This window comes from Anopheles arabiensis, chromosome 2, assembly GCF_016920715.1.
Source record: "Anopheles arabiensis isolate DONGOLA chromosome 2, AaraD3, whole genome shotgun sequence".
Taxonomy (NCBI): domain Eukaryota; kingdom Metazoa; phylum Arthropoda; class Insecta; order Diptera; family Culicidae; genus Anopheles; species Anopheles arabiensis.
The window spans coordinates 44,877,212-44,902,738 of NC_053517.1; the positions used below are offsets into that span (position 1 = coordinate 44,877,212).

Genomic DNA, 25,527 nt, shown 5'->3' on the forward strand with positions numbered 1-25,527 from the left:
CGAAATGTCTCGCATCCGGCATAAACCCGCCCCAATTATTCTATCATTTGAAGCTAAACACTATTGGATTTTAAAACATCTACAAAGGATGTTCACAAAACTGAGATTATCTTGGACATGAGTTGCCAGAGAGATTCGATCGTTTAGCAGTGTGCATGAGTTTCGACCTCCAGATACATCGATAAATAATAAGATAATGCGAAATTTTAACTTAAATGCATTTCTACTTAGTAGTGGCTTATTCTAATCAACATTTACCTTCTGAGCAAGAATGGGATTGATATTACATTGTAATTTATCCATGTTATTTTTTCTCCTCCTCTCAGAATTCATCTATCTCGGGTCAAAGGTCAGCAACGACAATAGTATGGCAGCTGTGTTGCTCCTTGCACGCATCGCTGACTACCAACCAAAGACCGTGAGCGGTATCGTACACTGTACCGGTCAGTGTAACCGCCATGCAAAAATTAGTTAATAACAAAACAAAAGTTTACTCGCATTGCAATTAGAGCTTTTAATCGAAACTCTAGTGTCCCGATGCCACCGTATGCAATTCTATTATTATTTCTATTATTATGCTTGGTTTGGTTAGGTTAGAAGAGCGCTTCGCACAGGCGAGAGCAATTTTTGTTGCGAATATCCTGTCCAATAATATGGACGCAACTTCCTTTCTCTCCTCCATAAATGTGTATGTCCCTAGTCTTAGCCTCCATTCCCGCCCACATCTGATCATTTAATCACTATGCTGGTTCTTTCGATTTTAATATATCCATATCTACATTCTGGTCCCGACTTGTCAACACCTCGTTGTTAACCTTGTGTTCGTAATCCTTATCCCCTGTTAGTATATAAGATTAGTTTTTAAGATTTTATTTGTTAAGCCATGGAGGCGGATAACGAAATACAAATACAAATACTTCTGAAGCAGGCCAAGACTGCAAAGCGGCTGTAGCGCCAGATTAGTAAGTAAGTAAGATTATCTTATTCTTGTTATGTATGTAAAGAAACGCAATTTGATATTTAGCCTACCTTAACCAGCTATGCGTATGGCTTTTTGCAAGTAATTGATGTACTCTTTGCCAAAGGTTACAAAACTATGACCCACGTGGCATTTATTATTCTTCTATAGCACAACAACTGTTGTCGGTCAAGGTCTGCCTGTACCACTAATGGCTTTGGCTTTCAGTGACTTGCTGATTACACATAGCAGGGTAGTCAGTTCTACATAAGGGGTTCATTCGGGGCTTGAAATCATGACGGGAAAGTTGCTAAGTCGTACGAGTTGACGACTGTACCACCAGACCGGCCCCGTGGTCTTTCTAAATTGATAAATAGAAAGTATAATGTAGATAACTTTCATTAAATGTCCCTTTCAAATTTTAAATATAAAACACAGGTTTCGATCATATCATGTTATGCAAATTAATCGTTAACCGCTTCTTTTTCAATTCTAATCAAGGTTAAAAACGTTACGCACTAGCCAACGTAACATAAAAATGTCCCTAAACAATCATTTTTGGCAATCAGTGCAGCTCGCGTAATGCATTTTTTTAAGTATCTTGCGTTTAAAATGCAACCGTTGCATTCGATTACCAGTTTTGTATGAAACTGGGTAGAAATTATAGATTCCCTTTTTGAATGACCGAGCAATTCTATTTCCTGGCTTATGTACCGTAGCAGAAACTGCTATACCAACGTCAGAACTCTCATCATCATCAATATTTGGTTTCACGCCTAGTTTCATTTGGCAATGCTGGCTCACTTTTGCAAATCTGGCTCAAGGTAAAACGATACCAGGCCAAAATTGAAGTTCCTGCTCGGGCGTGCAATTGACCTTAGCCCAAATGCGAGCGATCAAATTGGTATCCTCCAATGAACATCGTATGTAATATGACGCTCAGTATGCATTTTTAATGAGGAAATATCGTAACGCAAAAGGATGCATGCCACCCATGCGCACGGCTCAATCAAAAGCTTCTAGCACGGTGCGAAAGCCACAAGGATTGGCATGGTTCGGCTTTGCTGTGCCGCATTGCCGATGGGAAGTGTATCAAAGGGGTAATCCAATTAGGCAGACGTATCCCTTCCGTGAAGATTTTGTAATTAAGGCGATGGCAGTGGAACGGGTTTGGTTTGGCAAGTCCACAGGGATTGCAGGTTGGTTAATTTGTAAGTAGAAAATATTAATATTACTATACCAGTGTCGGTCGAATATCTCAAAAGGTTGGTAGTTCTTTGCTCACTGAATATTTTAAAAACGCTTTGGTTAAATTTTCTTTTCTTAAGGCCGGGCTACATTGATCGTACTCCGTAGTGTAATTTCGATTTTCACTAGCGCATCTGGCGGCGACTGGTGGAAGCTTTTTTTGGTCATCGATGGAATCGTCATGCCGGATCTCAAAATTAAGTAGTTTTTCCAACGTTTTCTATTGCAAAATGGATGCAATGTGTGCAAAACATGTGTATCTACGTTTTACAAAACTTTTCTCCTGCGATTTAAGTAAAAACATGGAAAATTAACGTATTTCCTGGAGCGGCTCCAAATTGTTTGGCAAAATGCTTCTTAAGGGCCGAGTTACATTGATCGTAATCCGTAGTGTAATTTAGATTTTCACTAGCGCATCTGGCGGCGGCTGGTGGAAGCTTTTTTTGGTCATCGAGAGAATGGTCATGCTTAATCTTTTAATTAAGCAGTTTATCCATCGTTTTTTGTCATGAAAATGGATGCAATGCGTGCAAGACATGTGTATCTACGTTTTACAAAGCTTTTCTCCTCCGATTTAAGTAAAAAACATGGAAAATTAACGTATTTTCTGGAGCGGCTCCAAATTGTTTGGCAAAATGCTTCGGTCAGCCGCCGCCAGATGCGCTAGTGAAAATCAAAATTACGCGTGCGAGTACGATCAATGTAGCCCGGCCTTTACATTCATAACGTAAATGCATTCTACATTTTCTATAGTTTTTGCTTGGTAACGTTTTCGATGTCACTAACCTTTTTTTTTATTTGATGTAGAATCTCTTTTTCATTTAAATTGTCTACCGTTGGTGCTTTCGTTGGTCGTGGAATATACCATAGAGAGGAATGAAAATGACTAGTGTGGCTAGCATTCGCTAGATGACGCTACTGGCACCATGTCTGAAATTTACAGTAAAAAGATATTTTTGAAAAGGTCTCCACTGCCCGTATCTATTAAGGCCGGGCTACATTGACCGTACTCGCATGCGTAATTTTGATTTTCACTAGCGCATCTGGCGGCGGCTGGTGGAAGCTTTTTTTGGTCATCGAGGGAATGGACCTGCCGGATCTCAAAATTAAGTAGTTTTTCCATCGTTTTCCATTGCAAAAATGGATGCAATGCGTGCAAAACATGTATATCTACGTTTTACAAAACTTTTCTCCTCCGATTTAAGTAAAAAACATGGAAAATTAACGTATTTTCTGGAGCGGCTCCAAATTGTTTGGCAAAATGCTTCGGTCAGCCGCCGCCAGATGCGCTAGTGAAAATCAAAATTACGCGTGCGAGTACGATCAATGTAGCCCGGCCTTTATAATATCAGTGTGCATAAACATTTCATGATTATAGAAGCAAGAGCCTTCTTCATGTAAACATGTTCAAACGATTATTTTGCAAAAAAAGGAAAAAAAAGCTCGGAAGTTATCCAGTTGAAACGGTGTTTATTTTATGTTCATCACTGTACCAGGCCATATTGAAAGCTTATGTCATGCGACGAAATGTCAAAAGTGTGCATGCTCCGTCACCTGGATTTCCATCAAACACGGCCAGTCTGAAAACAACAAATCATCTTAACCCCACAATTCCGTGTTTCGTCGGTCATCTACACCGTTTGTTAAGTTTCGCGAGTATTGTTGACTGCACGACCTTTGGGAATAATTTTCTCCCTTTGCCAGTAAAACCGTTCCCGGCAAGAAAATGTCTCGTGGAAGCAGCGCGGGCTTCGATCGCCATATTACAATCTTTTCGCCGGAAGGCCGTCTCTACCAAGTTGGTACGTATGGGGAGCCGTAGCGGCAGCGTCGACTGTCATTACCATCGTCCCTGGGTTTAACTGTGTTTGCCCGTTTTCCCCTTTTGCAGAGTATGCCTTCAAGGCTATTAATCAGGAGGGACTTACGTCCATCGCGCTCAAGGGAAAGGATTGTGCCGTGGTAGCGACGCAGAAGAAAATCCCCGACAAGCTGATCGACCCGGCTACCGTGACCCACCTGTACCGTATTACCCGTGAGATCGGATGTGTGATGACGGGACGCATCGCCGACAGCCGTTCGCAGGTGCAACGGGCACGATACGAAGCGGCCAACTGGCGGTACAAGTACGGATACGAAATTCCGGTCGATGTGCTGTGCCGCCGTATGGCGGACATTTCGCAAGTCTACACGCAAAATGCCGAGATGCGTCCGCTCGGCTGCAGCATCGTGATGATAGCATTCGATGCCGAAAACGGTCCTGCTGTGTACAAAACGGACCCGGCCGGGTACTACTGCGGCTATCACGCGATCTCGGTTGGCGTGAAGCAGACGGAAGCCAACAGCTATCTGGAGAAGAAACTCAAGCGCAAGGCCGAGCTGAGTGAGGAGGAAACGATCCAGCTAGCCATCACCTGCCTGTCCACCGTGCTGGCGGTCGATTTCAAGCCGACCGAGATCGAGATCGGCATCGTGAGCAAGGAAAAGCCGGAATTCCGCACTCTAACCGAGGATGAAATCGAAGTGCATTTGACGGCAATCGCCGAGAAGGATTAAGCGCGCCTTTGCGTTGACTTTTTTTTCGTCGCACTGGGAACATTTTTCTTTTCCGTACACACGGTTGCTGGTTCTTTCTTTTTGTATTCCCGTTCCAACAAACATTCATAATACACGCGAATTGTACGAAATTACTTAAGCTAGTGTAGATTTATTGGGTTTGCGCGCGAAAACTCGGGGCTCACTTGCCGGCCGCTGTTGCTTGTGGGTTGCGCAGGACAAGAATCACCGAATCGCCCCGGAGAAACATCTTCGAGATGAACCGGTCCTTGTTGACGGGCTTCACCTTCTTCTTGCCCTTGCCGGTGCGCGGGATTTCCGTCCACATTTCCTTGACGTTTTCCAGCACCATGTTGCAGTGGCGATCAAACGCTTTCACGCGCCCCAGCAGCTTTTTGTTGTTGCGGCAGTTTATCAGTACCTGCGTGTTATTTTTCACCGACTGCGTTAGCACGGACAGTGGGCCGGTATTGAACTCTTCCTCCTCCTGGCGCGCCAGCTCCTCGGGAGTTAGCTCGGATTTCGGTTTCGCAAGCGCCCTAAAAGAAACCGAAGCGGTTCAGTTATTGCAAAAGAATAAAATCAACACATTAGTAGCGAAACAACTTACATTTAAAGAAATTGAATGAATATATTTCTGCTTAAAGCGTGATGCGGTGCTGATGGGGTTTTTTGTGTGTTTGACATTTTGCACGGCGTCTAGCCGCCTTTGCATGATTTTTGGCCGCTTTTGAATTTGGCCGCCTCAAATTTTCTTGTTTGACAGCTGTTGAAACAAATCTACAAACAGACATTCTTCGCTGATCGCGCGCTACTGTTTTGTCATCCACTGTCATCTGGATTGCATAGTTTTCCTTAATTTCCTAGAAAACTTACACAAAAAATAATCCCGAGCGTTTTAGTGAAGAAAAGTATAATTGTAATGCTTTATTTGAAGTCATTTCAACGTTTTTTTTTCATTCGAATGTGATTATGTTAACCTTAAACCAAAAACTTTATCGGTTAAGAAAATTAAAAAAGTGTACATTTCCAACAAAACTCGTAAACCTCTCTCGGACTAGAATTTGTGTAACCTATTTACCGCTGCTCCTGCTCCTTCCTGTCCCACATGCTAATCAAACACGAGTAAGATATCCATGCTTGTAAAATGGCAGCGAATCCATGTTAGTGAGCTGTTTGATCTTGGACCGTTCCAGCGCTACGCTCGGCACCAAATGGCAGTTGGATCGCCTAAAACAGAAAAGCAGATCAGCAAGCATTCGACGCAACAGAGGTAGGCGATACACTTACTTATGGATGGGCTTCTCCTGTTGACTCCATGGCCAGGATTTCTGTAGTTTAATTACACGCTCTAGCTTTTCGATCCTCGATCGCTCCTCTTCGCTGATTTCAGGTTCCTCGGTACTGTTCTCGTCGTCTTCGGCTTCATCGGTTCTCGCCGGTATCGTCTCAAGAACCTCCGACTCATCGAATAAAGTCTCCAGCGTAATGGCATATGCTTCCTCATCGTTAGCTTCATCGCCTTCACTGTCGTCCTGCGCCGCATCTCTCTCTCCGGATGACTCTGTACCGTTGACAAACCCGTCCATTTCCTCGGTCGCTTTTGCGGTCGATGCACGCAAAGCCTCCGGTAGCTGACGCTGTACCTCGGGCGGAGCAAACTTGGACAGAGTTTGGGTGAGAAAGCTCAGCGTCGCCTGTATCTGCATCGGTATTACGCTGATCTCGTTCAGCTGCTGCTGCATTTGGCGCAACTGCTGCTCGACCGCCAGCACACTGAGGCTGTCGCAGGATTCACAGGACAGCGAGCGGTGATCATGCCCCGACAACGACGACGACGACACTGTCGAATCGAAGCTGGAACGGCGGCTATCGCAAGGGACTAACAGGGGATACAAAAAAATAGAACCCGGTAAGTGAGACCACAAATCCCCTCTCTACACATTTCGAACGAAAAGGTCGGTACGAAAAAAAGAGAACGATTTTATTCAACATCAGAACAAATCGGAGGTGTTAAGTACACTGATCAAAGCGGAACAAACGAGTTTAACAAAACAAAAAGAAAAAGTCGGTTCAGGTTTTAATACACTCCCTATATGCGCGTGCCCTATTTGCTGGAAAATACGAGATAGAAGTCTGTTATTTACGCCTAACAGTAAACCATGTGTGTGCCACTGTGCGTGCGTAGGAAGGGGGAGTTGGCGAACCATTCCTGCATCCCTTAAGCCTCGACACTAGCTTCCTCCGGAATCGGTTCTTCGGCCGGTTCGGCAGCGGCCGGACCCGTCAGCTCCGAGACGGATCCATCCTCGGACGTTTCGCTGTCCAGGCGGGTTCGCGGTGCCGCCTTTGCCTTCTTGGCCTTGCTCTTCTTCTTCTTCTTCGGCTTCGGGGCCGGCTTTGGTTCCTCCTCATCCTCCTCGCCCTCTCGCCGGGAGCCAGTGGGAAGGGAAAGCATCATCCGTTCGATGTGTTTCTGGCGCTCCTCCGGCTTGGTGCGCGTCTCCGTCAGCAACCGGCGAATGTTGGCGATCAGCTGCTGGTGCGGCGCATCCTTGCCGTATAGATCCGGTGGAATCGGGGGCGGTGGCTGCTGCCATACGATCGGATGCCATACCTTGCGCTCCGGGGGTTGCGTCCAATTTTCTGTTGTCCGCGGGCAACCAACAACGACAGGTGCGTAACGGCAACCGGGCCGAAAACGAGGGGAAAAGTAGTACAGAGTTAGTGCCGGTCCGTCGGCCCCGGGTTTTGGGGATAGGCCCTGGGCTAACTGGACCGCGCTTTTGGACAATTTATGGGAAAATGGGGGGAGGAGGGCCAAGCCATTAGCACATACCACGTTCGTCGTTTTTGGGTTGGGGAGCGGGTTTGTTAGTGACATCCGCCGCCGGCTCCTGCTCATTACCTGCGAACTTAACTTCGCGCGTTTCCTTCGGCTGGCCCTGCTCTTCCGCCTTGCGGTTGTTCTCGTCGTCTCTGGAAGTGGCAAAACGAAAAAAAAATCGGAGAAAAATGGAGAAACGTCTGGTGGTAATGCGCTCGATTTCGCTTGGTGGAAATGTCTAGGCATGCATTATTGTGGTAATTACAGAACGCTTACAGCGAAACAGATGCACAATTCGTGTAACGATTGTTGGATGTAATTTTCTACAACGCAATACTCCGCAATAAGCCGCACCATGCGCCTCCATCTCTGACGTACACAAACCCCCTCTCAAAGACCGTGTTAATGTTTGGCCACAAATTGGGATCAAAATAGATATCCACATGAAGCAAAATACATTAGTAGAATGAATGCGCACAGACGTGCCACCAGGGGAGGAGGAGGTGGCAGATTGGCTGGTGGGCAACGGAAACCTACCTCACTTCGATAAGGCGTTTGCGCGATAGCCACCAGCCACCGCATCATGCACGTCCCCAAACGCACTTGGTCGCGGCTTGGCCGAACGACGCGATACCAAAGCAAAAATGCTATTTCTGGTTCAACGGATCTATACAATCCGCCATCTCACCACCCCTCCCCGATCGCGGATAACGATATTTTGAAGTTCGCTTATATCATTGTTCGGTTTTCCCTGCCAGCTGCGGCGAAAGTCCCCAAGCTGCCCCAGTTCAAAGATACGGTGACATGCATCAATTTCCTTTGCGGCGCAAACAGGTGACACGTGACGTCACACGTGGGTGAGCAGTGGCTGCTTCAATACCTGTTGATGTTTGAATATCGTCAGGTTCATTGATCGAATTCCGAAGCAGGGCCGCGTACCTCGTTCAAGGATTGTTGTGATAGCAAATGATTTTTTTTTGTGAAATTATTTGTAAACGATCATCTTGCGGACGAAGATCGATCGACGATCGGTCTTTGTTGAGGGAAATTGTCCACTCTTTACTTTTAACGCAAATCACCAGTTTCTAAGAACGTATGAAACATGAAAAGAACCTTTTGACTCGTCGCTGCTCTTATTCTACACCGTCCTTCAGCAAACTAGGGCACACAAGGGAAGCAAATTGCGCCATGCCATCTCTGAATTGGGCGCGCTCTGGGGCGAACCGAGAACTGCCGTACGGGCAGTTAGGGAATCAACTACAGCCGTCTCCTCCTCCTCTGTCTCAGGCAATCGAGATTTTCACGAAAAATGTCCGGTTATTTTTATCAGCAAAATAATCACTCTTCACTCACGGGGACACTCGCGCTTCTACGCTACGCGGCACCGGGGCGATGTGTCTTGCTATTGACGAACGAACCCCGTACCCCGTAGCTCGGGTGTTGTGGTTTCTTTCCCACAGCCCGGCGCACGACCACTTCCTCTGTGCACATGTAAGAACAACACGGACGGACAAGCAACAACAACAACAAACACAGGGTCACAAAAACGGGGTAACGTGCGTAATGTACGGGGGTGCGCTTACTTTGCTACGATCATCTGCAGCTGTTCGCCGGCCTGCTTGATGACGGATTGGGCCGTCGCGAGCCGCATGGCCGATGCGTCGGCCCCGTTGATCTTCAGGATCTGGTCGCCCAGCTGGAGGCCCGCCTTCTGAGCCGGGCTGCCCTCGGACACCTGGTTCGGGATGAGAAAGCGTTCCCGGATTACTCGCACCGACAGGTCCTCCGTGTCGAATGGGATAATGTTTCGCTTGAACTTGGGTCGTTTGTAGTAGTCGGGCGCGTCGTCACGTTTCGCGTCTGCTCCATCGCTGCCCAGTGGCTGCTGGTCACCACCTTCCGGTACCACCTTCGGCTCGTCCAGTGCCATCGCGCTCTGCTACTAGCGGGCTCGAGTCGTGCGGCTTTCAATCTAGCTTTCCTCTTGCAAATAAAACCGTATCCGTACTGCAACGATTTCTGCAACGGTTTGCGCTCCTTCAGCTGGGACAATCCACGTAACACTGCGCCCAGTGGGACAGCAGCATGGTTCGGTCCCGGGGGTCGCAACCCTGCACGATTTTTCTCGAGATAGCAAACGGGAGGGTTTTGATTGTGAGCGTGTGCTTGTGGGGTGAGTTTACGGCGTTCTTTAAGTGATGTTTGTTGCGCCCCTGTGTTCCCGGTGTATTATTGTATACGGTTTTGAAATTATGTTATCCTCGTCTACACGCTTATATGCCAGCGGGTATATACATAATGTCATTGTCTGTGTATTGCCACCCCCGGGCAGTATGTAAAGCTTCTGTGAAGAGGTGAGGGGAGGGGTTTCGTGACGGTAGATCGGGAACGTGATGAGCAGCAGTGGATCATCTTTCATGAGTTTGTTTTGCATGTCAATGTAAGTCGGAGATGACGTCGAAAACTGTTTCGAAACGCTTTTCATAAGAACGAAAAATCACACCAGTCACAGTCTCTTTAGCAGTCTTTCTCTCTCTCAGTAGATTGTGGTTGCGGTTGGTCAGCTGCGCATGGGCCTACAAAAACTCTCCGCTTGTCTGGTGCGCGCGTGTGCGCATGGCATGCATTTTCCACCCTCCAAGCTGGCGACACCGCGCGCTCAATTCAACTGTTCGAATGCTAGGTTATGTTTATCGCCGGAACATCGCCAGTGTCTGTCGCGGGACGTGGCCACCGGCAAATGTTGCGTACCGTACTCGTTTGTACTGCTGACACCGGCCGGGCCATGCACAAACGCGCCAGATCACCGATGATCGAGTTCAGCGTACGCAGTGTTGCGGCAGCATCGATTCAGTGGCAGTCGAGAGCTATTTTTGTTCACGGAGTACGCACTCCCCGTCGCCGCCGCGCGCTTCTACTGCCTCATCAGTCCTCGCTCCGCACGGTGGTGTCACGGTGTTCACCAGCAGCCAAGAACGGGCTTTCGAAACAATGGAAAGATCTTCCGACTATCCGACAAGGGCGTTTCTTGTTATTCGCCTGGAGTGCTGCGCGCTCCAACGACCAACTAGCCAAGTTCACGACGAAACTCAACTCACCTGAAACACGGTGATGGGCATCTCGAAGTCAGCGCCACCGGTGATGCGGAATCCGAGCGGATTGTCACCGTTTTCGCTCGCCGCCGGGCCATCCCGCGACGACACGGTCAGCACTGGAATATTGCGCTTTTCAATCACGAATTCGGGCATGGTCACGATCGAATGATGTAATGGGCCGCGCGATGAGCGAAGGATGGTTTTCCGTTCAATTGGTCAATGCCAGGTCAGGACAGGGCGTGTCGATCGTCGTCCTAATGCAAAGCTGCGATGATGATTACGTATTCGTGGCCTACTTTCACCCACAGACACACACACACAAATACGCGCGCAGATTCGACAACCTATCACTAATGAAATACTATTGTCGTCTATCGGTGGTCTATGATACTCCTTTGAATCACACGAGTCGACGCTGGAAGGAACTTACTTTCCCGTCATTTGCTATCGAGCACACTGCACCCCGGACTATAGAGCTTGCACGATGCACTTGGATCAATATTCTGTCGCTCAATAGCTATCGATAAATCACCGTCTCGCTGCACGTATGCAGTAGTAGTTGCGCACCGGTTGGGCACCACCAGTCTAATCTATCTGCGGTGTGGATAATTTTAGTGAGGCAGACTCCTTCTCCCTCGCTGCACACGAAGCATTGGGAATGCACTGCTCGGGTCGTTGTCGGCCGCGAGTGGAAGAATCTCGGGATGCGTCGTTTGGTGTTTGACTCGTCTTGGGTGGAATGCACTAGAAGTCTTTTGTCTAGATGTCTAATACACGACGAATGTGCATCACCGATGCTATGCAGTGTATGTTGGTATGTGTGCTTTATTGACAATTGTAGAGTGTAAGTCAGTTCGTGCAGTATTTTAGATCATTAAAGCATCTTAGCAACATAGCATTTTGGGAAATGCAACTTGAATAGAAGTATGTTTTTGATTATCACCGTATCACCGTCTTTTTATCATTGGTGTAACGACATCTACGGTGTCAGTCTATACAGGCTTTTGAGACTTATTACAGGCAGTACCACGCAGCCGGATAGTCAGTCCTTGTTACGGGGGACGGTCTATACGAAGCTTAAACCCACGACGGGCATGTTGCTAAGTCGTGCGAATGGACAACTCTACCACGGAACCACTGTATTACATCCATGACAAATTGACTATGTCCACATGAAACATTTTTTTTATGATTGTGATACACCGATATTATTTTGCGTTATTATTTTTTCAATTTCTATTCAATGGTTGCCAAACTCAACCCGCTGATGGCTCAACATACATTAGTGCTGCAAACAACGATACAAACATCTTACAAATGTTTGCATAAAATGCTTACATTTACATTTGATCCCCATTAGTTCTTTTGAATAATATATTGGTTTATACTCAATCATTTGTTATGAACAGTTTTGCTGCACACGTTGTTCCTCTCTGTGTCGAGAGAATTGTTTTGCTTTGCTTCATGATTGCATGATTTCATGCAATGTTTCGATATAATTTTCTGGTAATCCTGTTTTAATGTCCGTAATTAGAATACTGTATTTTTTAACTTTATTTTGAAGTAAAATGGTCTCCAAACTCTAAATTTTAAAGATTTCGGAACTAATTATAAAGGCAATCTTTCACATTGTTGAAACAAATGTTGAACCGAACCACATGATGATGAAAGCTTTCGTCGTCACTCGAGCGATCTGCTCCATCGAGTGTGTTGGACAACCCTGTCAAGCATATTGTTGTGTGGAATAAAGTAATTTAGAAGCTTAAGTAAATATTGATTACACATTGGACCATCAAAAATCAGTTTCGGGCTGGTTGCAATAGTCTCATTGCCAACTGTAACTGAACTTGTTCAGCAAAAGTACCATAACCACCATTTGGACTACACTGACGGATCAGTACAAAACGGTTTTACTGGCTGTGGAATCTACTCCAGCATCAACAATAGCGCCATCCGGCTACCAGACCATACCTCAAGCTTCACCGCAGAAGCAATAGCCCTGGTTACTACAGCTGACGAAGGCCTATGCAGAGACAACCCCAACATGATCGTCACCGGACGTGCAAGTGTCCTTCAAGCACTCTCGTGGCCCGAACATCTAACAATTCTGAAATATACCGAATTCACCCCATGTCATTCAAGTCACATTCTGTTGAATTCCTGGTCACACAGGTATTCAAGGAAAGGAAATGGCAGACCGACTAATCAACGCAGGACGTAATAAGCCGGCCAACCTATGCCATAACACTCTTCCACGCTGTGGCTTCATTCGCCTTAGCAAAACCATCATCGCCAATAGCTGGAATGTTGATTGGGTTAGCAGTAGTCGCTCTTTCCTGAGAACCATCAAGGCAGTGATTGCCTGCGAAAACTTTTAAAATTCCTTCTTATTCTTCCTATTTGCTTCGTAGTCCTTTGAAAAGAACTTTGGCGCGGTCCCGTGGTGCAGTCGTCAACTCGTACGACGCAATAACATGCTCGTCATGGGTTCATACCTAGAATTGACCGTCTCCTTGTAGAAAGGATTGACTATCCGGCTGCGTGCACTGCATAACCATGGTTATGTATTAAGTCTCGAAAGCCTGTATAAGCCCGCATGTCCGCGTAGCACGTTTCGCCAAATAGAAGAAGTAGAAGATAGAGAACTTTAACCAAAACCACATTTATAACAGCTTTTTTTAATTAAATCAACGGGTAGCTTTAAGTAAACCGAGACTACCGTAACGTAATCGCAAGCCACAAATGACTTGCAAAAAAGAATGTTAGATTGTTAGTATATAATTAATTCATCGATTTAAATGAGGCGAATGAGGCTCATCGGTTCAAAATCTCTATAAAAAAAAAAACAAAAAAAAACTAATTGAAAAAGCAACAACACAGTCCCAACGAACGCTTCGCAATTTTTGTTAGTCTCATTTATCTGTCATAAGCATCTAATGGTCTTGGTTATAGTTGACTTCCTGGTTTACCCATAGAAGTAGCATCAGTCTTTATTATTTCTGCACCTCTGCGGCATCGCTCCATATACGGAATATCTAGAATTCATAGACTCGATGGAATCAGTGGCCCTCTGCCCGATGTTTGGGGAGGTCTGGATTTGGGGACGGATGGTCCCATCACCGAGAACCTCTGACAGAGGTTTGATGTTTGATATTTACTTATTGAAATAAACGGGCAACAAAAGGCCTCCTTGAGGCGGGATTACACAAAAGTATACAAAATGATAAACAAACTTAAACGCAATAACTCTACACTACTATAGAACAGGCTGCACGGCACAAATGGAGTTCATCAACACGGCGCGCGATACGTCGGGTTGGTGCCGAGCACATTCGCAAAAAGGGAACAGAGTTGTCAGAGCGTGTTCGGCGATCCTCTACGTCAAGCAACGACCTTGCACGGAGTGATAACGATGGGACATATATGTTGATTCCGGAGAGAAGCGCCAGCGATTTAACACGGTTGTCCAGCAGTCCCGCGACAATCAACCTTTGGACGTTGCAATTGCGTTGCTTCAGCGTCGCTCATAGTTCACTTGGGTTCCCCAGTAGCTCAAAGCAAACTGCGTCAATTTGCGTTGGAAATGAGTTGCAGAGTACAGACTGTTAAACTCGCATTCAGGAGGTGGCGCAATGCATCACCACGGTCCTGCATCTGCGCTGGAGAGAGAATGAAGCGGCGATGAAGCCTCTACGTGACAGCAATCGTCGAGCATACACAGGAAGACCAGGCTGCAGAACGACTAGCACGTATACGCGAATTCGACTAATAATAAATCCTGCGGATTATTAAAAATAAGTCCTGGTGATTGAAGGCTCGGTCTACGAAAGATTTGTTAAGTCGTACGATTTCACGTCTTGTTTAAGGGGTTGGCTTACACAGAAAAATACAATTTACATTTAATCATTTAGGGATTTATTGTTTCCATGTTGATTGGTATAATTCTAACGTTTCGTTTTTTTTATATTATTTAAAAGTATAATATTATTTTCATAAATATTTTTCGTTCTTTCACACTCTCGTGTAAACCTTACAATATAGATCGCACCAGTACAGCTGCTCAAGCATCCTCCGTGCTAGGGATGTTCTCTGGTTCGATCATATCCGTACTAATCTCACCGAGATCCTTTTCCTGCTCCATCAGTTCGTCGATGTACTTATCCGCCTCAGCATCTCCCGTCGTCATTTCACCCTGTTCCACCGCTTCATCACCAGCCTCGGGAGCTGGCTCCGATTCCGCTTCGCTTTGGAGCCGTTTGGCCGCTTCCTCTTCCTGTCGCTTTTTCTGTTCCGCCTCGAATGTGGCGAAAAACTGTTCCTCCTCTGCCCTACGCGCTTCCTCGGCCCGGCGAGCCTCTTCCACCACTCGTTCCTCTTCAGCCTTCTTTTCCGCCGCCTCTCGCTCCCGCTGCAAATGCTTCTCGTACTGATCTTCGGTGGCCCGTAGCTTTAGCTCCCGTTCGCGCGTTTCTTCCGCTACGCTCGGTACGAGATAGCAGTTTGATTCCCTGAAGGTAAACAACGAACCAATGATTGAAGCGATGAACTGACAAATAGCATAGCCGTTCGAAAATGTGTACTGGTCACGTTGCGTTGCACGAATCCTTGCCAAGTTCCGCATGCCTCGCAGAGTAGCGATACTTACTTGTAGACCACCTTCTTGCGATCGTTCCACGGCCACACACCATTCCATTTGTCAGGCTGTAATGAAGGGAAAAGCATCAGAGCTTTGTTAATTCAGTTCCAAAGACAGAACAAGACAGAACAGTGTTGGTTTATTCTCACATTGCGGTTGGCACGAAGACGTGACTCCCAATCGAGCATAGACCGGTCGGCTTCATTTACTGAGGAAAAGAAACCATCTTTATCAACGGGTGGGGTAGTGACTATCCTTGCGAGATGTAGGTGGACACGGGATGGGATAGGACATAGAAAGGATGAAGTTCATGGGCGGACAGAGAATGGGGGCTGGGGTCTGGGGGATTGGTCGACTTAAATCGTCGTAAACGGTCTGCGTCAGAGTCGCCCTGTCGAATTGGCTTCGTACTATGACCATGGTAGATGCAGGGCGCGACCTGTTGTGATATACTTACAAGGTTTAAACCAGTAGTCCACCGTCATCTCATCTTCACTGTCTTCGTCCACATCGCTGCAAGCAAAAAAAAAACAAGGAAAAGGGTCACACACTGCTTCACTTTGCACTACATTGGGCGCTTGATTGCTGTTTGTTCGTACCCGCTGACGAATATTTTCACCGTGCGTCCCGATTCCGCGATCAGCTCCTGTGCCTGCGCGAGCGTCAGCTTATCCGCATTGGCGTCATTGATTTTGGTGATGATGTCGTTCACTCGGATGCCGGCCCGTCGGGCCAACCCCTCACGCTTGACCGAAATCACTGTCAGTGGTTCGAACTGATCGATGCCACCGGTCACCTCGAAGCCCCACAGATTGTCCACAAATGACATAACGCGGCGGTCGAGCTCGGTCGTTCCCGAAACACGCACATGATACTCGCAGTTCTTGAAAGACTCTATCGGCGGCAGCGCCATCTCCATCGCATCCACTTGCACGTCCATTGTTGCTGGTTTGCTGCGAGTTGCTGGGGGGTGGGTATGTAGGAAAAGGCGTACTCCAAACTGCCGAGCTGCTGCGGGAATTGAGAGCAGAAAATGCACTAGTTGCGCTTGGTGCTTTGTTCGGACACTACCGCTCGAATGAGTTAGGTACGGTTAGTGCCTTCGTAATGCTTCATTAAATTATCTTCCCCTCAATGTCACCAGCAAAAAAAACCCGAGCCACACGCTTCGCGTTACCGATCGTGGCTACGGAAAACGATGCGAAAAAAGCAACTCGTACGACGTGCAGTGATCGTTGGCAAACGTTATCTAACACAGGTCCTGAGGAAGCGGAACACCCCTCTCGCCGCTGTAGAGACCGGGAACGAATGTCAACGGCAGCAAAGGAAGCGAGGGTGTCTGTCAAGTCATCAAAGTATTTTTAATCCATTTCCGATTCATCAATCTCGCGTTCACGATCAAACGATTGTTTCGGTGCTACCGTTTGGCTATTATTAGAGGTACACTTCCCATGCCGTCGAGTGCAACTGGCAGGTTTATTTAACATAATGCTCGCCTTTCCGGTACCGTTCTACACCGGTGCGTCGTTGAGCTTTCGATAAGACGATGGTGGCTGTACAGCGCATTTATTAGGATATTTCCTTCCCATGCTAATGACCGATGGTATCCTTCGCCAAGGCTGCTGGGGGGTAATTAATTGGGGCAACATTGTTTATGTACGGCGCCAACCAGTGCACTGCCCGTGTGGGCCTTCAACTCTACATGTTGTTGGGCTTGCCCTCAGACTTTAAGACAGAGGTAATGTTTTGAGAGAGGTTAAGATTTATTACACGTGAATCATTGAGACAATAATTGAATCGAATTGAGAGAAAATGCTTGATGTTGGCGAAATTTGTATTATATAAAATGTTTAATTACCCATAGAAGTGAAAAATATTCTTCAATATCTATAGCTAAAAATATATCAAGACTATGTATTTTAGAGTAAAAGCTCATTCATATTTATTTAGTTGTCAAATCGCCAAATATATGGATATTTAAAAGCCTGTTTAGTACTCAAAACATGTTCACTAAATATTTGTATTTATTGTAATTTTTCTCCTCGTTCTCCTTTTTTTAAATCAGGTAACAAGGTAATAATATGGTTTAATAAGGTTTTGCATCCCAAGTTTTTAAATCATATGTCAAGAATTACTTTTTTCAGTGTATTAAAAACGAGCTTTTCAAATGGTTTATACTCCATTTTATTTTTTTTAATTCATAATGTTGGCCTATTCATTTCAACTTCATACAATTCATAGTTTGAATACTATTTGTCTTTATCAGAAAGACCGGTAAATAGGTAAATATTTTGTCATATAATATTTTTGGATGTACAGTAAACAGTGTAGTAAAAAGTTCAAAGTGAGATAACTTTTCTCTAATTTTAAGGTTTAAATGCCGTTACAAATTCCATTTTTTTGCATATGAACCTGATTTCAACAAACACTTAGCTTCATTTAGCATACAGCTAAAAATAATTCTTAAAATATACTATCGAATAAAAAGTAAAATATTAATGCACAAATGATAGATTTCGGATCGGCTTTTTTGCTGCTTTTGTTTATTTTATTTTACGAAATTTGCGCAATTACAATTAATTTTCTCACGTTACGTTACAATGCCAAATCAAGCACTGTTATATAACCATCAAATCTTGGCATTGTCAGCTGCCAATTCTAAGATCAAGAATTTGATACAAACCTTTATTCAAAAAATCGATTCAATGCAGTCATTCTCAAACGATCTATTTTCTTTCGCCCAAAGCTTTCTTTCTGTACTTTCTTTGTCCCCGCTCTGGCCAACAGCCAACCGTTCACGTGGATGAAACGTCTTCGGTGTGTTTTTTTTGGCAATAATGTGCAACGTATTTGTTTGTTTTGCTCCCGAATACATCGGATAATAATAAACGCTGTACACACCGTCGCACGTTAATGGTGTTTTTATTTATTTTTATTGTACTTATTTACATAGAAATACCAGTCTCTAGAGTAATAGTTGATAATGACGTGTTCTATACAATCATGTGATGTAATGAAAACAATGTTTTTGGTCCTAAGCACAAAGCCTATTGCTTAAAATGAACGTTTAGATCTGTGTTTGTTTCAACTCAGCTTGTTATCGTTTGATGCTGTCCTAAGAGGAGCGTAAGATAGGAGCTAATTTACAGTAGCTAGGTCCAAATGAAACAAACAAAAGGGGTGTGTATGTAATGATTGAAAAGGATAATTAACCATATGCGATGATGCTGATAGGAAGCTTATTAATGCATCATATTGGCTGGGAGGGAAGGATTTAAGAAGGAACGCCAGGGAACGGCAGGGAACGGCAGGGAACGGATATTCTTCGGAGGCTTCCTCAGCAGGGTGATGCACACTGCAGCGCGTGAAGATGGTTGGAAGGTGGTGGCCGGTTGATCGATCGAACAGTTGGATGAGATCCGATAGTAGTTGATGAGGGGGGAGTTGCGAGCAAGCGAGATGGTGCCGAGAAACCGTTCGACAACGACGCGTGTTGTTCGGTGCGAGAGGGCCCGCCGTGCGCAGCAAGAAGATGTTTGCAAAAGGTCAATTATCAATGCCGAATTCAAGCCCACTAACACAAGGGCACAACCCAGGTCGAGGGAGGTCATCGCACACAACGGTAGGGAAGGGAACCGAAAGCTCACGGTATGGTGAGGGAAAGGGGAGGGTAGTGGTTGGGAGGGTGGGAGAGTGCGTTTCAATTTTGATAAAGGAACACCTTCGACTTGCGGGGCTGGAAAATGGTTTCGTCTTTCATTACCTTTCGCACATCTTCTTCGGCCACTACCATCTCCGGGCGCAGCTCGATGCCACTCTTGGGGGGATCCATATCGTGTACCAGCTTGTAGACGTCGCTGTTCTTGATGAAGCTCAAATCCTTCTCCGGTTTCTGGTACTTGAGGAAGTTTACCCTGCAGGGGGAGCGGACCAGAGAGCATACAAGAAAAGGGGCTTCATGTAGAGCGTGGTCGTTTTCAGAACTTAAAATCAAGCGAAGTATGCAACGGATTGATCATGCACATAAGGAGTAAAGTAGTGCGAAAAACAACACGTACAGCAAGCTCAACGGTGATCACAAAAACGATTTCAGTTGGAAATGCATAACCAACTGAAATAGTGCTACTTACTGCGCCCGGAGTAAACTACTTGAAAAGCTCACTTTCGAACTTTTCCACCATAAGTTCGCAGTTGGAAAATTTCTTCGCTTTACTCGTTGTTCTTCGAAAAAGAGAGAGAGAGAAAGAGAGAGAAAAGCATGTGCACAATGAAGATGATCGGATGTGATTGGGGCTTGAGTGACGCATGCATGGAGTTCCCTGCTGCCACGTACCTGTACACGTGCGGGGACTTCGCCTTGCCATCGGCCCAGTAGTAGTTCCAGAACTTTACCTAAAACATAGAATGTGCTGTTAGACAAGATGATAACGAGCGCGAAGGGATGAAGGCGGCCATTATTATTATTATTATTATTATTAGTGGCGATGCTCAGTGGCTGGCTACACTCACAAAAGCCCGTTAGTGACACACACGTTTGGCATGACAACGTTCGTTAGTACACACACAGCGATGCGTAGTAGTGACGTGAGGAACGCACAAATGACACGGGGGAAGTGAACGCCCATATGAGCTGGGTCACAGCGGCGGTTACCTGTCGTCGTAACCCAGATGAGGGCTTTCGTAGAAGTTGCTACAAAAGAAGAAGACACGAAATGAACGATGCGAACACACTCAAGAGGTACTACGCATGATGAGAGAGTATGGTTGGCGCAAAACGCCACGGCAGACGACGAACGGTTGTGGGTGGTGCGTGTGATTTGCAAGCAGCGGCTGAAAATGGGATAGCATAAGGATAGCAAGGTTTTTTGGAGTGTGACATTTACCCGAGCGTCGTGCCCTGGATCAGTTCCGCCTGGGAGCTGATCACTTCCGCGATGAACTGCTCGTTGAATGCGTCCTTCGCCGTGCGCCACTTGCGCCCGCCGGGCAGATAGATGGGCCGCTCCTGCGGCGTCAGCGGGCCGAACGCGCTGACCGCCTTCTTCTTCTTTTTGACCACCTGCAGCTTCAGCTCGTCCTGCACCGCGGTGCGGATGTCGCCGCCGGCATTATGCTGGCTGGAGCTATCGGAATCCTGTCGGGGAAAGGTCGGGTGGGATGTGTACCACAACCCACATGGCGCCCCCCACATAGCACAACAGGACGGAGGACGGAAACAGAATACAACGCGTGTACAAGAGCGAGAGTGCAACGCAAGAAGAGTTCATCACAGATCGGAGATAAAGTGGTTTACAAAAGATAGAGAGATAGAGAACGATTAGAACGAAACGTGCACGCACAAACAGATACTGCTACCCTTTGGTATGTTGGTTGGGGGTAGCAGAAACTGGTTAACAGAGAGCCACACTCCCTGAAGCTTCCTGCTGAGCAGAGAAGCTCCCAGGGACTACAAAGCCACCACCCGGTTAACGTTGTTTTAGTTCGGTAATACATTTATTGCACTGCTATTAGAACACGTGTTCGAAAAGAGCTTGCGCTCCTGAATTGCGCTTGAGCAGTACTATCCACGCACAGCACTGCTGCGTGGTGTGATCTCGTGTAGGCTGGTGCAGTGGTGTGCTGCCAACTGTTCGTGTCGTTTGTAGTTCGTAGTAAGTGTGGAGGTTTGGTAGTAATACGTCGCTAGAGGAGCATCGGTTACGCTAACACCGGCTGTGGTTCGATGGCCGTCGCTGCCACTCCGCAGGCTTCCAGGTCCTGGGAGATGCGCAGCGGTATCGTCACGTACTCGACCTCTTCCTCCTCGTCGACGTATATGCGGTAGCGCTGGGACACGATGGCCCACTCGATCGTTTGATACTTTGGCTTCTTTCGTGTGTTTGGAGGTGTAGGAGGGATTTGCATTCGATGCAATTTGTTGTTGTTTGTTGTTCGATGTTGTTGGGTTGTAGTAATAGGCACAAGCATTTAAAGGCATTCAGGTGTGTAGTGATGCGCGCAGTTGTTCGAGTGTGATCGTAGAATTAGCAAACACAGAAGACACAGTGTTTGATTGATTGATTCCCATTTCAACAGAGGTGTGGACCGCCGGAGCAGAGCAGAGCGTAAGGTAAGAAGAAAGAGAAACGTTCCGAAAAAGGTAGAAAAACACGTTGATAAAATATTAAGCCCAAAAAAAAGAAACAACAACAAGCGTGGGGTCCTCACGCCCACCTAATGTGGAATGGGAACAGTCAAGCGGTTTGAGGTTATGCGACAACACTCTGTGTGTGTTAAGATTTGCAGCAATGCCGCCGCTGCACTGGGTCGCCCGGGGAGTCAACACCACAGTACTGTATGGGGTGAACGCTTGCGCTGATGGCAAGAGCTGCGCCCGGGCGCCCCTGCTCCGACAGGTCACCAAACTAACCTTATCGTTCTGATTGGTCCACTCAATGTCGTGCTCCTTCATCCTTTTCTCTAGCTGCTCAAGCTCCTCCTCTGTGTAGTGGATGTGTTCGCCTTCGTCGACCGATGAGGACTGATCGCCGCTGCCGCTGCTGTCCGCCCTGCTAAACTCAGTCACCTCGAACGTCTCGGACACTTCGGGCACGATGGCCTCCGGTGCCGACTGTTCGGTGCCCTCACCACCCGCACTCGGATCCGCTTCTGCAAGGGTAAGGTTAAACACTTTCACTCAATAACGCGCTTCGACGGAAGTGGCAGAGAAGCAAGCAGATGATTGAAACGACACGGTGGTGGTGTGGTACGATCGTCGGCTGTATGGCACGTGCTGCATGCGCGAGCACCACTAAGGACACCTCGCGTTGGCACCAACGTCCTATTTGTCGTTGTCCTTGTGCACATCGTGCGTCGTTACATCCGTTACAATGTAGCAGGTCGCGGCGAAAGGACAGATGAACCTACAATTGCAACTATATACACACACACAGACACAAGTGCAAAACACACAAAGAGGGAGAGAGAGAAAGAGGGAGAAAGCTTATCTGACAACGAGTATACCTTCCGGTCGGGGTGAGATACTCTTGGACTTCCGTTTCGGTGCGGCCAACACGGCGAGCTGCTCGGTCAGGGCGGCTATCGTGGCCTGGATCGTGTTCGGCAGTGCCGATAGCGCTTCCAGCTGCTTTTGCACATTCTGCAACTGCTCGCGGAACTCCTCCGAGGGTTCCTCCTCGGTCGGGTTGGGTGCCCCGGGCTGCTGTGCCTCCCCTTCACCTGCAGTGGAAGTGCCATTAGCGTTCGTATTGGTTTCCAACTCCTCCTCACCACAGCACCCGACATTATCGCCGGGGCAAGCGTAGGGACAGGGACAACAGGGGCCAACGGGATGTTCGAGGTGGTGGTTACCTGCCATCGGCTCGCTCGGCACGACCGGCTCTTCCACGAGCGTCTTGATCGTTTCCACCTCCACCTCCTGGCGTTCGTTCAGGTACTCGTCGTACATTGGTATCGGTTCCGGTTCCGGCTCGGGTTCCTTAAATTGGGGCGGTAGGTGTGTCGGTGTGTGTGTATGTGGGACGCAATCGAAAAACCAGCTCAGCTCAGCTCACAGTGCAAATCGAGACAGTGCGTCCGTCGGGCGTCGCATGCCGCTTTTAAGCTCACACTTCCGCCTTGCGGGGGTGGCGGACGTGCCGAACAACACTTACCGGTGATTTGGGTGGCTTGTAGTCGGGGGCAATTTTCGGTTTCGGTTGCTTCACAATTCGTACCTGGTAGCGCTCGGTCGGCGGGTTCCGCTCGAGCTTCCGCTCCTCGGGCGTCTTCGGCGGCGGTCGGGACGGCTTCTGCAGGAAGGTGGTCCACTTTTTGTCCTCCTCTTCGCTCTGCACCAGCTCGCTGTTGAGCGTTTTGAAGACTTCGCTCTGCTTAAACACGCCCGCCTTCGGGATCATCTTGTTAAAGTTCACGCTGCAATGGGGAGGTGTAAAGGGTAAAGTTTTTGCGATCGGAGGACGTCCAAGAGTAGCCCAAATCAAATTGATGTCCTTGGTGTGGTGGATGCTCGACGTCACATTCGACACTTACCCGATCACGTTGTGTTGCTTAAGCACTTCGGCTTCACCCGAGAGGATCTCGGCTATCTGCTCGTCGGTGATCGGTATCTCGGGAATCTGTTCGTCGGGCTGCTGCTGCTGCCTTGGTTCCTCCTTGGCAGGGTGGTGAACTGCCAACGGCGATGGGCTGCCGACATTCGGCGTCCAGAACGGTTTCGGCGAGGTGTTGATGTACTCCACCTCGCCCGACGGTGTTTTCTCCTTGATGAGCCGTTGGGACGGCGTAACCTCACGTGCCCTGCACCATGTACCATGGGAACATTGGTGGAACGTGGGGAAAACATGTGGTGGTCATTTAACAACTTGCAAGGACCTCGCTGCTGCCCCCTTCACCCTGGTAGCGATATACTAACCTTAAGATGCCTAGCACGAACTGGTTGCCGGCGCAGGCCAACAGCTGGTGGGCATCGTAATAGGACATGTTGCCCGTCGGTATGTCATTGATGCGCACCACCACATCGCCCATGTGCATACCAACGTCTTCGGCGATGCTTCCGGGTAGGATCTGTAAAGTATGCAGACAAACAGCAGGGGATTTTCAGTGGCATCGCATCGCAGTGGAAAATAGAAAGCGTTCGAATGTGAACTAGAGTGTCGTCGGCACACACGGGCGTCACCAGCGAGCCTTGTGTGCTGGTGGTGGTATAGCTGGCATGACATTTCGGCGCTATTTTTATCGACTACCATCAATCGATCACTTCACCCAATCGATTAGCGAATTGAGGAGAACGGTATGCTGAATTTGGGTTTCATGTTATGAGGTTAATTCGTAACGTCTCGAACACATACATACATACTTCACTTAGCAATGTGACACCTTTATTTGCTACTGATCGTAAGGACCTTATTTTTCGTTATCTAGCATATACTGTATCGGATTCACTTCTTGTTAGGATGTAAATAACAATCACTCAATTGCTTTGCGGAGAGGATCAATTGGCACGATACGATGTCGAATTTTTTTTTCGATTACGCAATATGCTGTCGTGATACATTTTTTTGTATACCATTATTTGAATATCTCATTGTGCAGCCTCATATTACTTGCCCAAATGTACATTTTCCCTCAAATATAATGCTTGGAGATTGTCGGAAAAACTAATACATAAAAAACACTATTCAAACTCACTTTGACAACCGTTAAGGGAACATCAAAATCAGCTCCACCGACGAGCTTAAAACCGAACGGGGTTGTGTTATCGTAACGCGAGAAGTTTAGATCCAGCACCATTTCGAAGGACTTTTGTGGCTTATGATCGCTCCAAAAACAAATGGTCACAATACACACACTGGTGGATCACTGTCGTTGCTGTAGAAAATAAGAATCCTTTAACCTCAACCCACGTTGATAAAAAGTTCACTTTCTTCTTCTGTTTCTCGAGAACCGCACCAACCGATCGCTGCAGGTAAAATGTGGCGAAAAGACGAATTGTTGCATCCGCCTGCAAGCGCGTCTTGTGCCCAGATCGCGAAACCTGCCACTCGTGAGCTCGTGATTCGCGTTCGGTACTCAATCGATCATATGGTCGGGTATCGGCAACAGCGGCCCCATTAATTGCAGCCACATTCAGTCATCGATGTTTACAATTGGCATCGCTGCGAGACACTTGGCGGTATTGTTCGGAACAACAGGTAGCACGAGATGATGCATTTGTTAGCAATGCAAGTTTAATTTTGGAACTTGCCGCTGCTGGTGCGCACCGCCCTGCACGTGGTTTAGTCTATTCATGTTTTGCAGTGTGGTTTTTGCTCACTTTTTCTGTGTTGCCGCTTTTAAAACGCAATTAAGTCCAACACGTGCTCGCAAACAACGTTGTTCGTAGCAACAAAAAAACAAAAACAAAAAGTATGAGACAGTGTCGGAAGTCTAACGCATTGCTGCTTCCTTACTGCGATTATAACACTTTTGTTGACTTGGTGTCATACTTCTAACGATTTGCTGAACTTGGTTACTTGCATCATTGAAAATACATTGCGCCAAACGTGAAGAGAAAAGATAAACAGCAATAAAGAAAATAAGCATCACCCTAGAAACACATAGAAACACGGAGAGCGTAAATCTAGAGCGTAAGGCGTACCGATTTAATTCAAATTACATACAGGATTAAACTCCGGACATTCAACATGGTTTTTTTATTGAATTTCTT

The 25,527-nt window shown here is 46.9% G+C and overlaps 5 protein-coding genes across 16 annotated transcripts; 1 reads left to right on the plus strand and 4 right to left on the minus strand.

Annotated features, from left to right (window-relative positions):
* The first annotated feature begins 3,774 nt into the window (after positions 1-3,774).
* Positions 3,775-4,896, plus strand: LOC120893754 (proteasome subunit alpha type-6-like). The gene is made up of 2 exons (XM_040295831.1): positions 3,775-4,008; positions 4,098-4,896. The coding sequence occupies exons 1-2, from the start codon at positions 3,933-3,935 to the stop codon at positions 4,760-4,762; spliced, it is 741 nt and encodes a 246-aa protein (XP_040151765.1). The 5' UTR covers positions 3,775-3,932; the 3' UTR covers positions 4,763-4,896.
* Positions 4,884-5,508, minus strand: LOC120893755 (probable small nuclear ribonucleoprotein Sm D2). Its single transcript, XM_040295832.1, has 2 exons — positions 5,373-5,508; positions 4,884-5,301 (listed from the first exon to the last, which is right to left on the minus strand). Coding segments are annotated over exons 1-2 (360 nt in total). The 5' UTR covers positions 5,375-5,508; the 3' UTR covers positions 4,884-4,943.
* Positions 5,509-5,658: 150 nt separating this feature from the next.
* Positions 5,659-11,340, minus strand: LOC120893753 (membrane-associated guanylate kinase, WW and PDZ domain-containing protein 1). Of its 4 annotated transcripts, XM_040295828.1 has the most exons (6): positions 11,115-11,340; positions 10,688-10,800; positions 9,173-9,324; positions 7,671-7,741; positions 6,053-6,644; positions 5,659-5,992 (listed from the first exon to the last, which is right to left on the minus strand). In XM_040295828.1, coding segments are annotated over exons 1-6 (1,044 nt in total). In that variant the 5' UTR covers positions 11,116-11,340; the 3' UTR covers positions 5,659-5,877. The 4 variants fall into 4 exon arrangements, with proteins under 4 accessions (XP_040151762.1, XP_040151761.1, XP_040151760.1 ...); XM_040295827.1 differs by having other exon boundaries at positions 10,688-11,336; XM_040295826.1 differs by lacking the exons at positions 10,688-10,800; positions 11,115-11,340 and having other exon boundaries at positions 9,173-10,636.
* A 3,236-nt stretch (positions 11,341-14,576) lies between these two features.
* On the minus strand, positions 14,577-16,432 carry LOC120896984 (eukaryotic translation initiation factor 3 subunit A). Of its 2 annotated transcripts, none has more exons than XM_040301547.1 (5): positions 15,920-16,432; positions 15,778-15,833; positions 15,470-15,528; positions 15,330-15,385; positions 14,577-15,192 (listed from the first exon to the last, which is right to left on the minus strand). In XM_040301547.1, exons 1-5 carry the CDS (start codon positions 16,258-16,260, stop codon positions 14,745-14,747), a joined length of 960 nt encoding a protein of 319 aa, XP_040157481.1. In that variant the 5' UTR covers positions 16,261-16,432; the 3' UTR covers positions 14,577-14,744. The 2 variants fall into 2 exon arrangements, with proteins under 2 accessions (XP_040157481.1, XP_040157480.1); XM_040301546.1 differs by having other exon boundaries at positions 15,470-15,546.
* A 1,794-nt stretch (positions 16,433-18,226) lies between these two features.
* Positions 18,227-24,866, minus strand: LOC120894223 (proteoglycan 4). Of its 8 annotated transcripts, none has more exons than XM_040296685.1 (10): positions 24,510-24,865; positions 23,734-23,885; positions 23,352-23,618; positions 22,973-23,234; positions 22,323-22,797; positions 21,730-21,968; positions 20,204-20,454; positions 19,972-20,010; positions 19,084-19,234; positions 18,227-18,675 (listed from the first exon to the last, which is right to left on the minus strand). In XM_040296685.1, the coding sequence occupies exons 1-10, from the start codon at positions 24,609-24,611 to the stop codon at positions 18,658-18,660; spliced, it is 1,956 nt and encodes a 651-aa protein (XP_040152619.1). In that variant the 5' UTR covers positions 24,612-24,865; the 3' UTR covers positions 18,227-18,657. The 8 variants fall into 8 exon arrangements, with proteins under 8 accessions (XP_040152619.1, XP_040152620.1, XP_040152617.1 ...); XM_040296686.1 differs by having other exon boundaries at positions 18,227-19,234; positions 22,323-22,538; positions 22,671-22,797; positions 24,510-24,858; XM_040296683.1 differs by having other exon boundaries at positions 18,227-19,234; positions 24,510-24,866.
* Between the last annotated feature and the right edge of the window lie 661 nt (positions 24,867-25,527).

What these genes read in the sequence shown, in the direction of transcription:
- LOC120893753 (XM_040295826.1), bottom strand. Translation starts at nt 9,519, where the DNA reads ATGGCACTGGACGAGCCGAAGGTGGTACCGGAAGGTGGTGACCAGCAG. An exon ending in CTGCAGATGATCGTAGCAAA is followed by an intron (nt 7,742 to 9,172) that starts GTAAGCGCACCC and finishes TGCCACTTCCAG; the next exon opens with AGACGACGAGAACAACCGCA. An exon ending in GCGCGAAGTTAAGTTCGCAG is followed by an intron (nt 6,645 to 7,670) that starts GTAATGAGCAGG and finishes ATCCCCTGTTAG; the next exon opens with TCCCTTGCGATAGCCGCCGT.
- LOC120896984 (XM_040301546.1), bottom strand. Translation starts at nt 16,260, where the DNA reads ATGGACGTGCAAGTGGATGCGATGGAGATGGCGCTGCCGCCGATAGAG. An exon ending in GTGAAAATATTCGTCAGCGG is followed by an intron (nt 15,834 to 15,919) that starts GTACGAACAAAC and finishes TTTTGCTTGCAG; the next exon opens with CGATGTGGACGAAGACAGTG. An exon ending in CGCAAGAAGGTGGTCTACAA is followed by an intron (nt 15,193 to 15,329) that starts GTAAGTATCGCT and finishes GTTTACCTTCAG; the next exon opens with GGAATCAAACTGCTATCTCG.
- LOC120894223 (XM_040296683.1), bottom strand. Translation starts at nt 24,611, where the DNA reads ATGGTGCTGGATCTAAACTTCTCGCGTTACGATAACACAACCCCGTTC. An exon ending in TTCCCTTAACGGTTGTCAAA is followed by an intron (nt 23,886 to 24,509) that starts GTGAGTTTGAAT and finishes CATACTTTACAG; the next exon opens with ATCCTACCCGGAAGCATCGC. An exon ending in TTCGTGCTAGGCATCTTAAG is followed by an intron (nt 23,619 to 23,733) that starts GTTAGTATATCG and finishes TACATGGTGCAG; the next exon opens with GGCACGTGAGGTTACGCCGT.
- LOC120893754 (XM_040295831.1), top strand. Translation starts at nt 3,933, where the DNA reads ATGTCTCGTGGAAGCAGCGCGGGCTTCGATCGCCATATTACAATCTTT. An exon ending in AGGCCGTCTCTACCAAGTTG is followed by an intron (nt 4,009 to 4,097) that starts GTACGTATGGGG and finishes CCCCTTTTGCAG; the next exon opens with AGTATGCCTTCAAGGCTATT.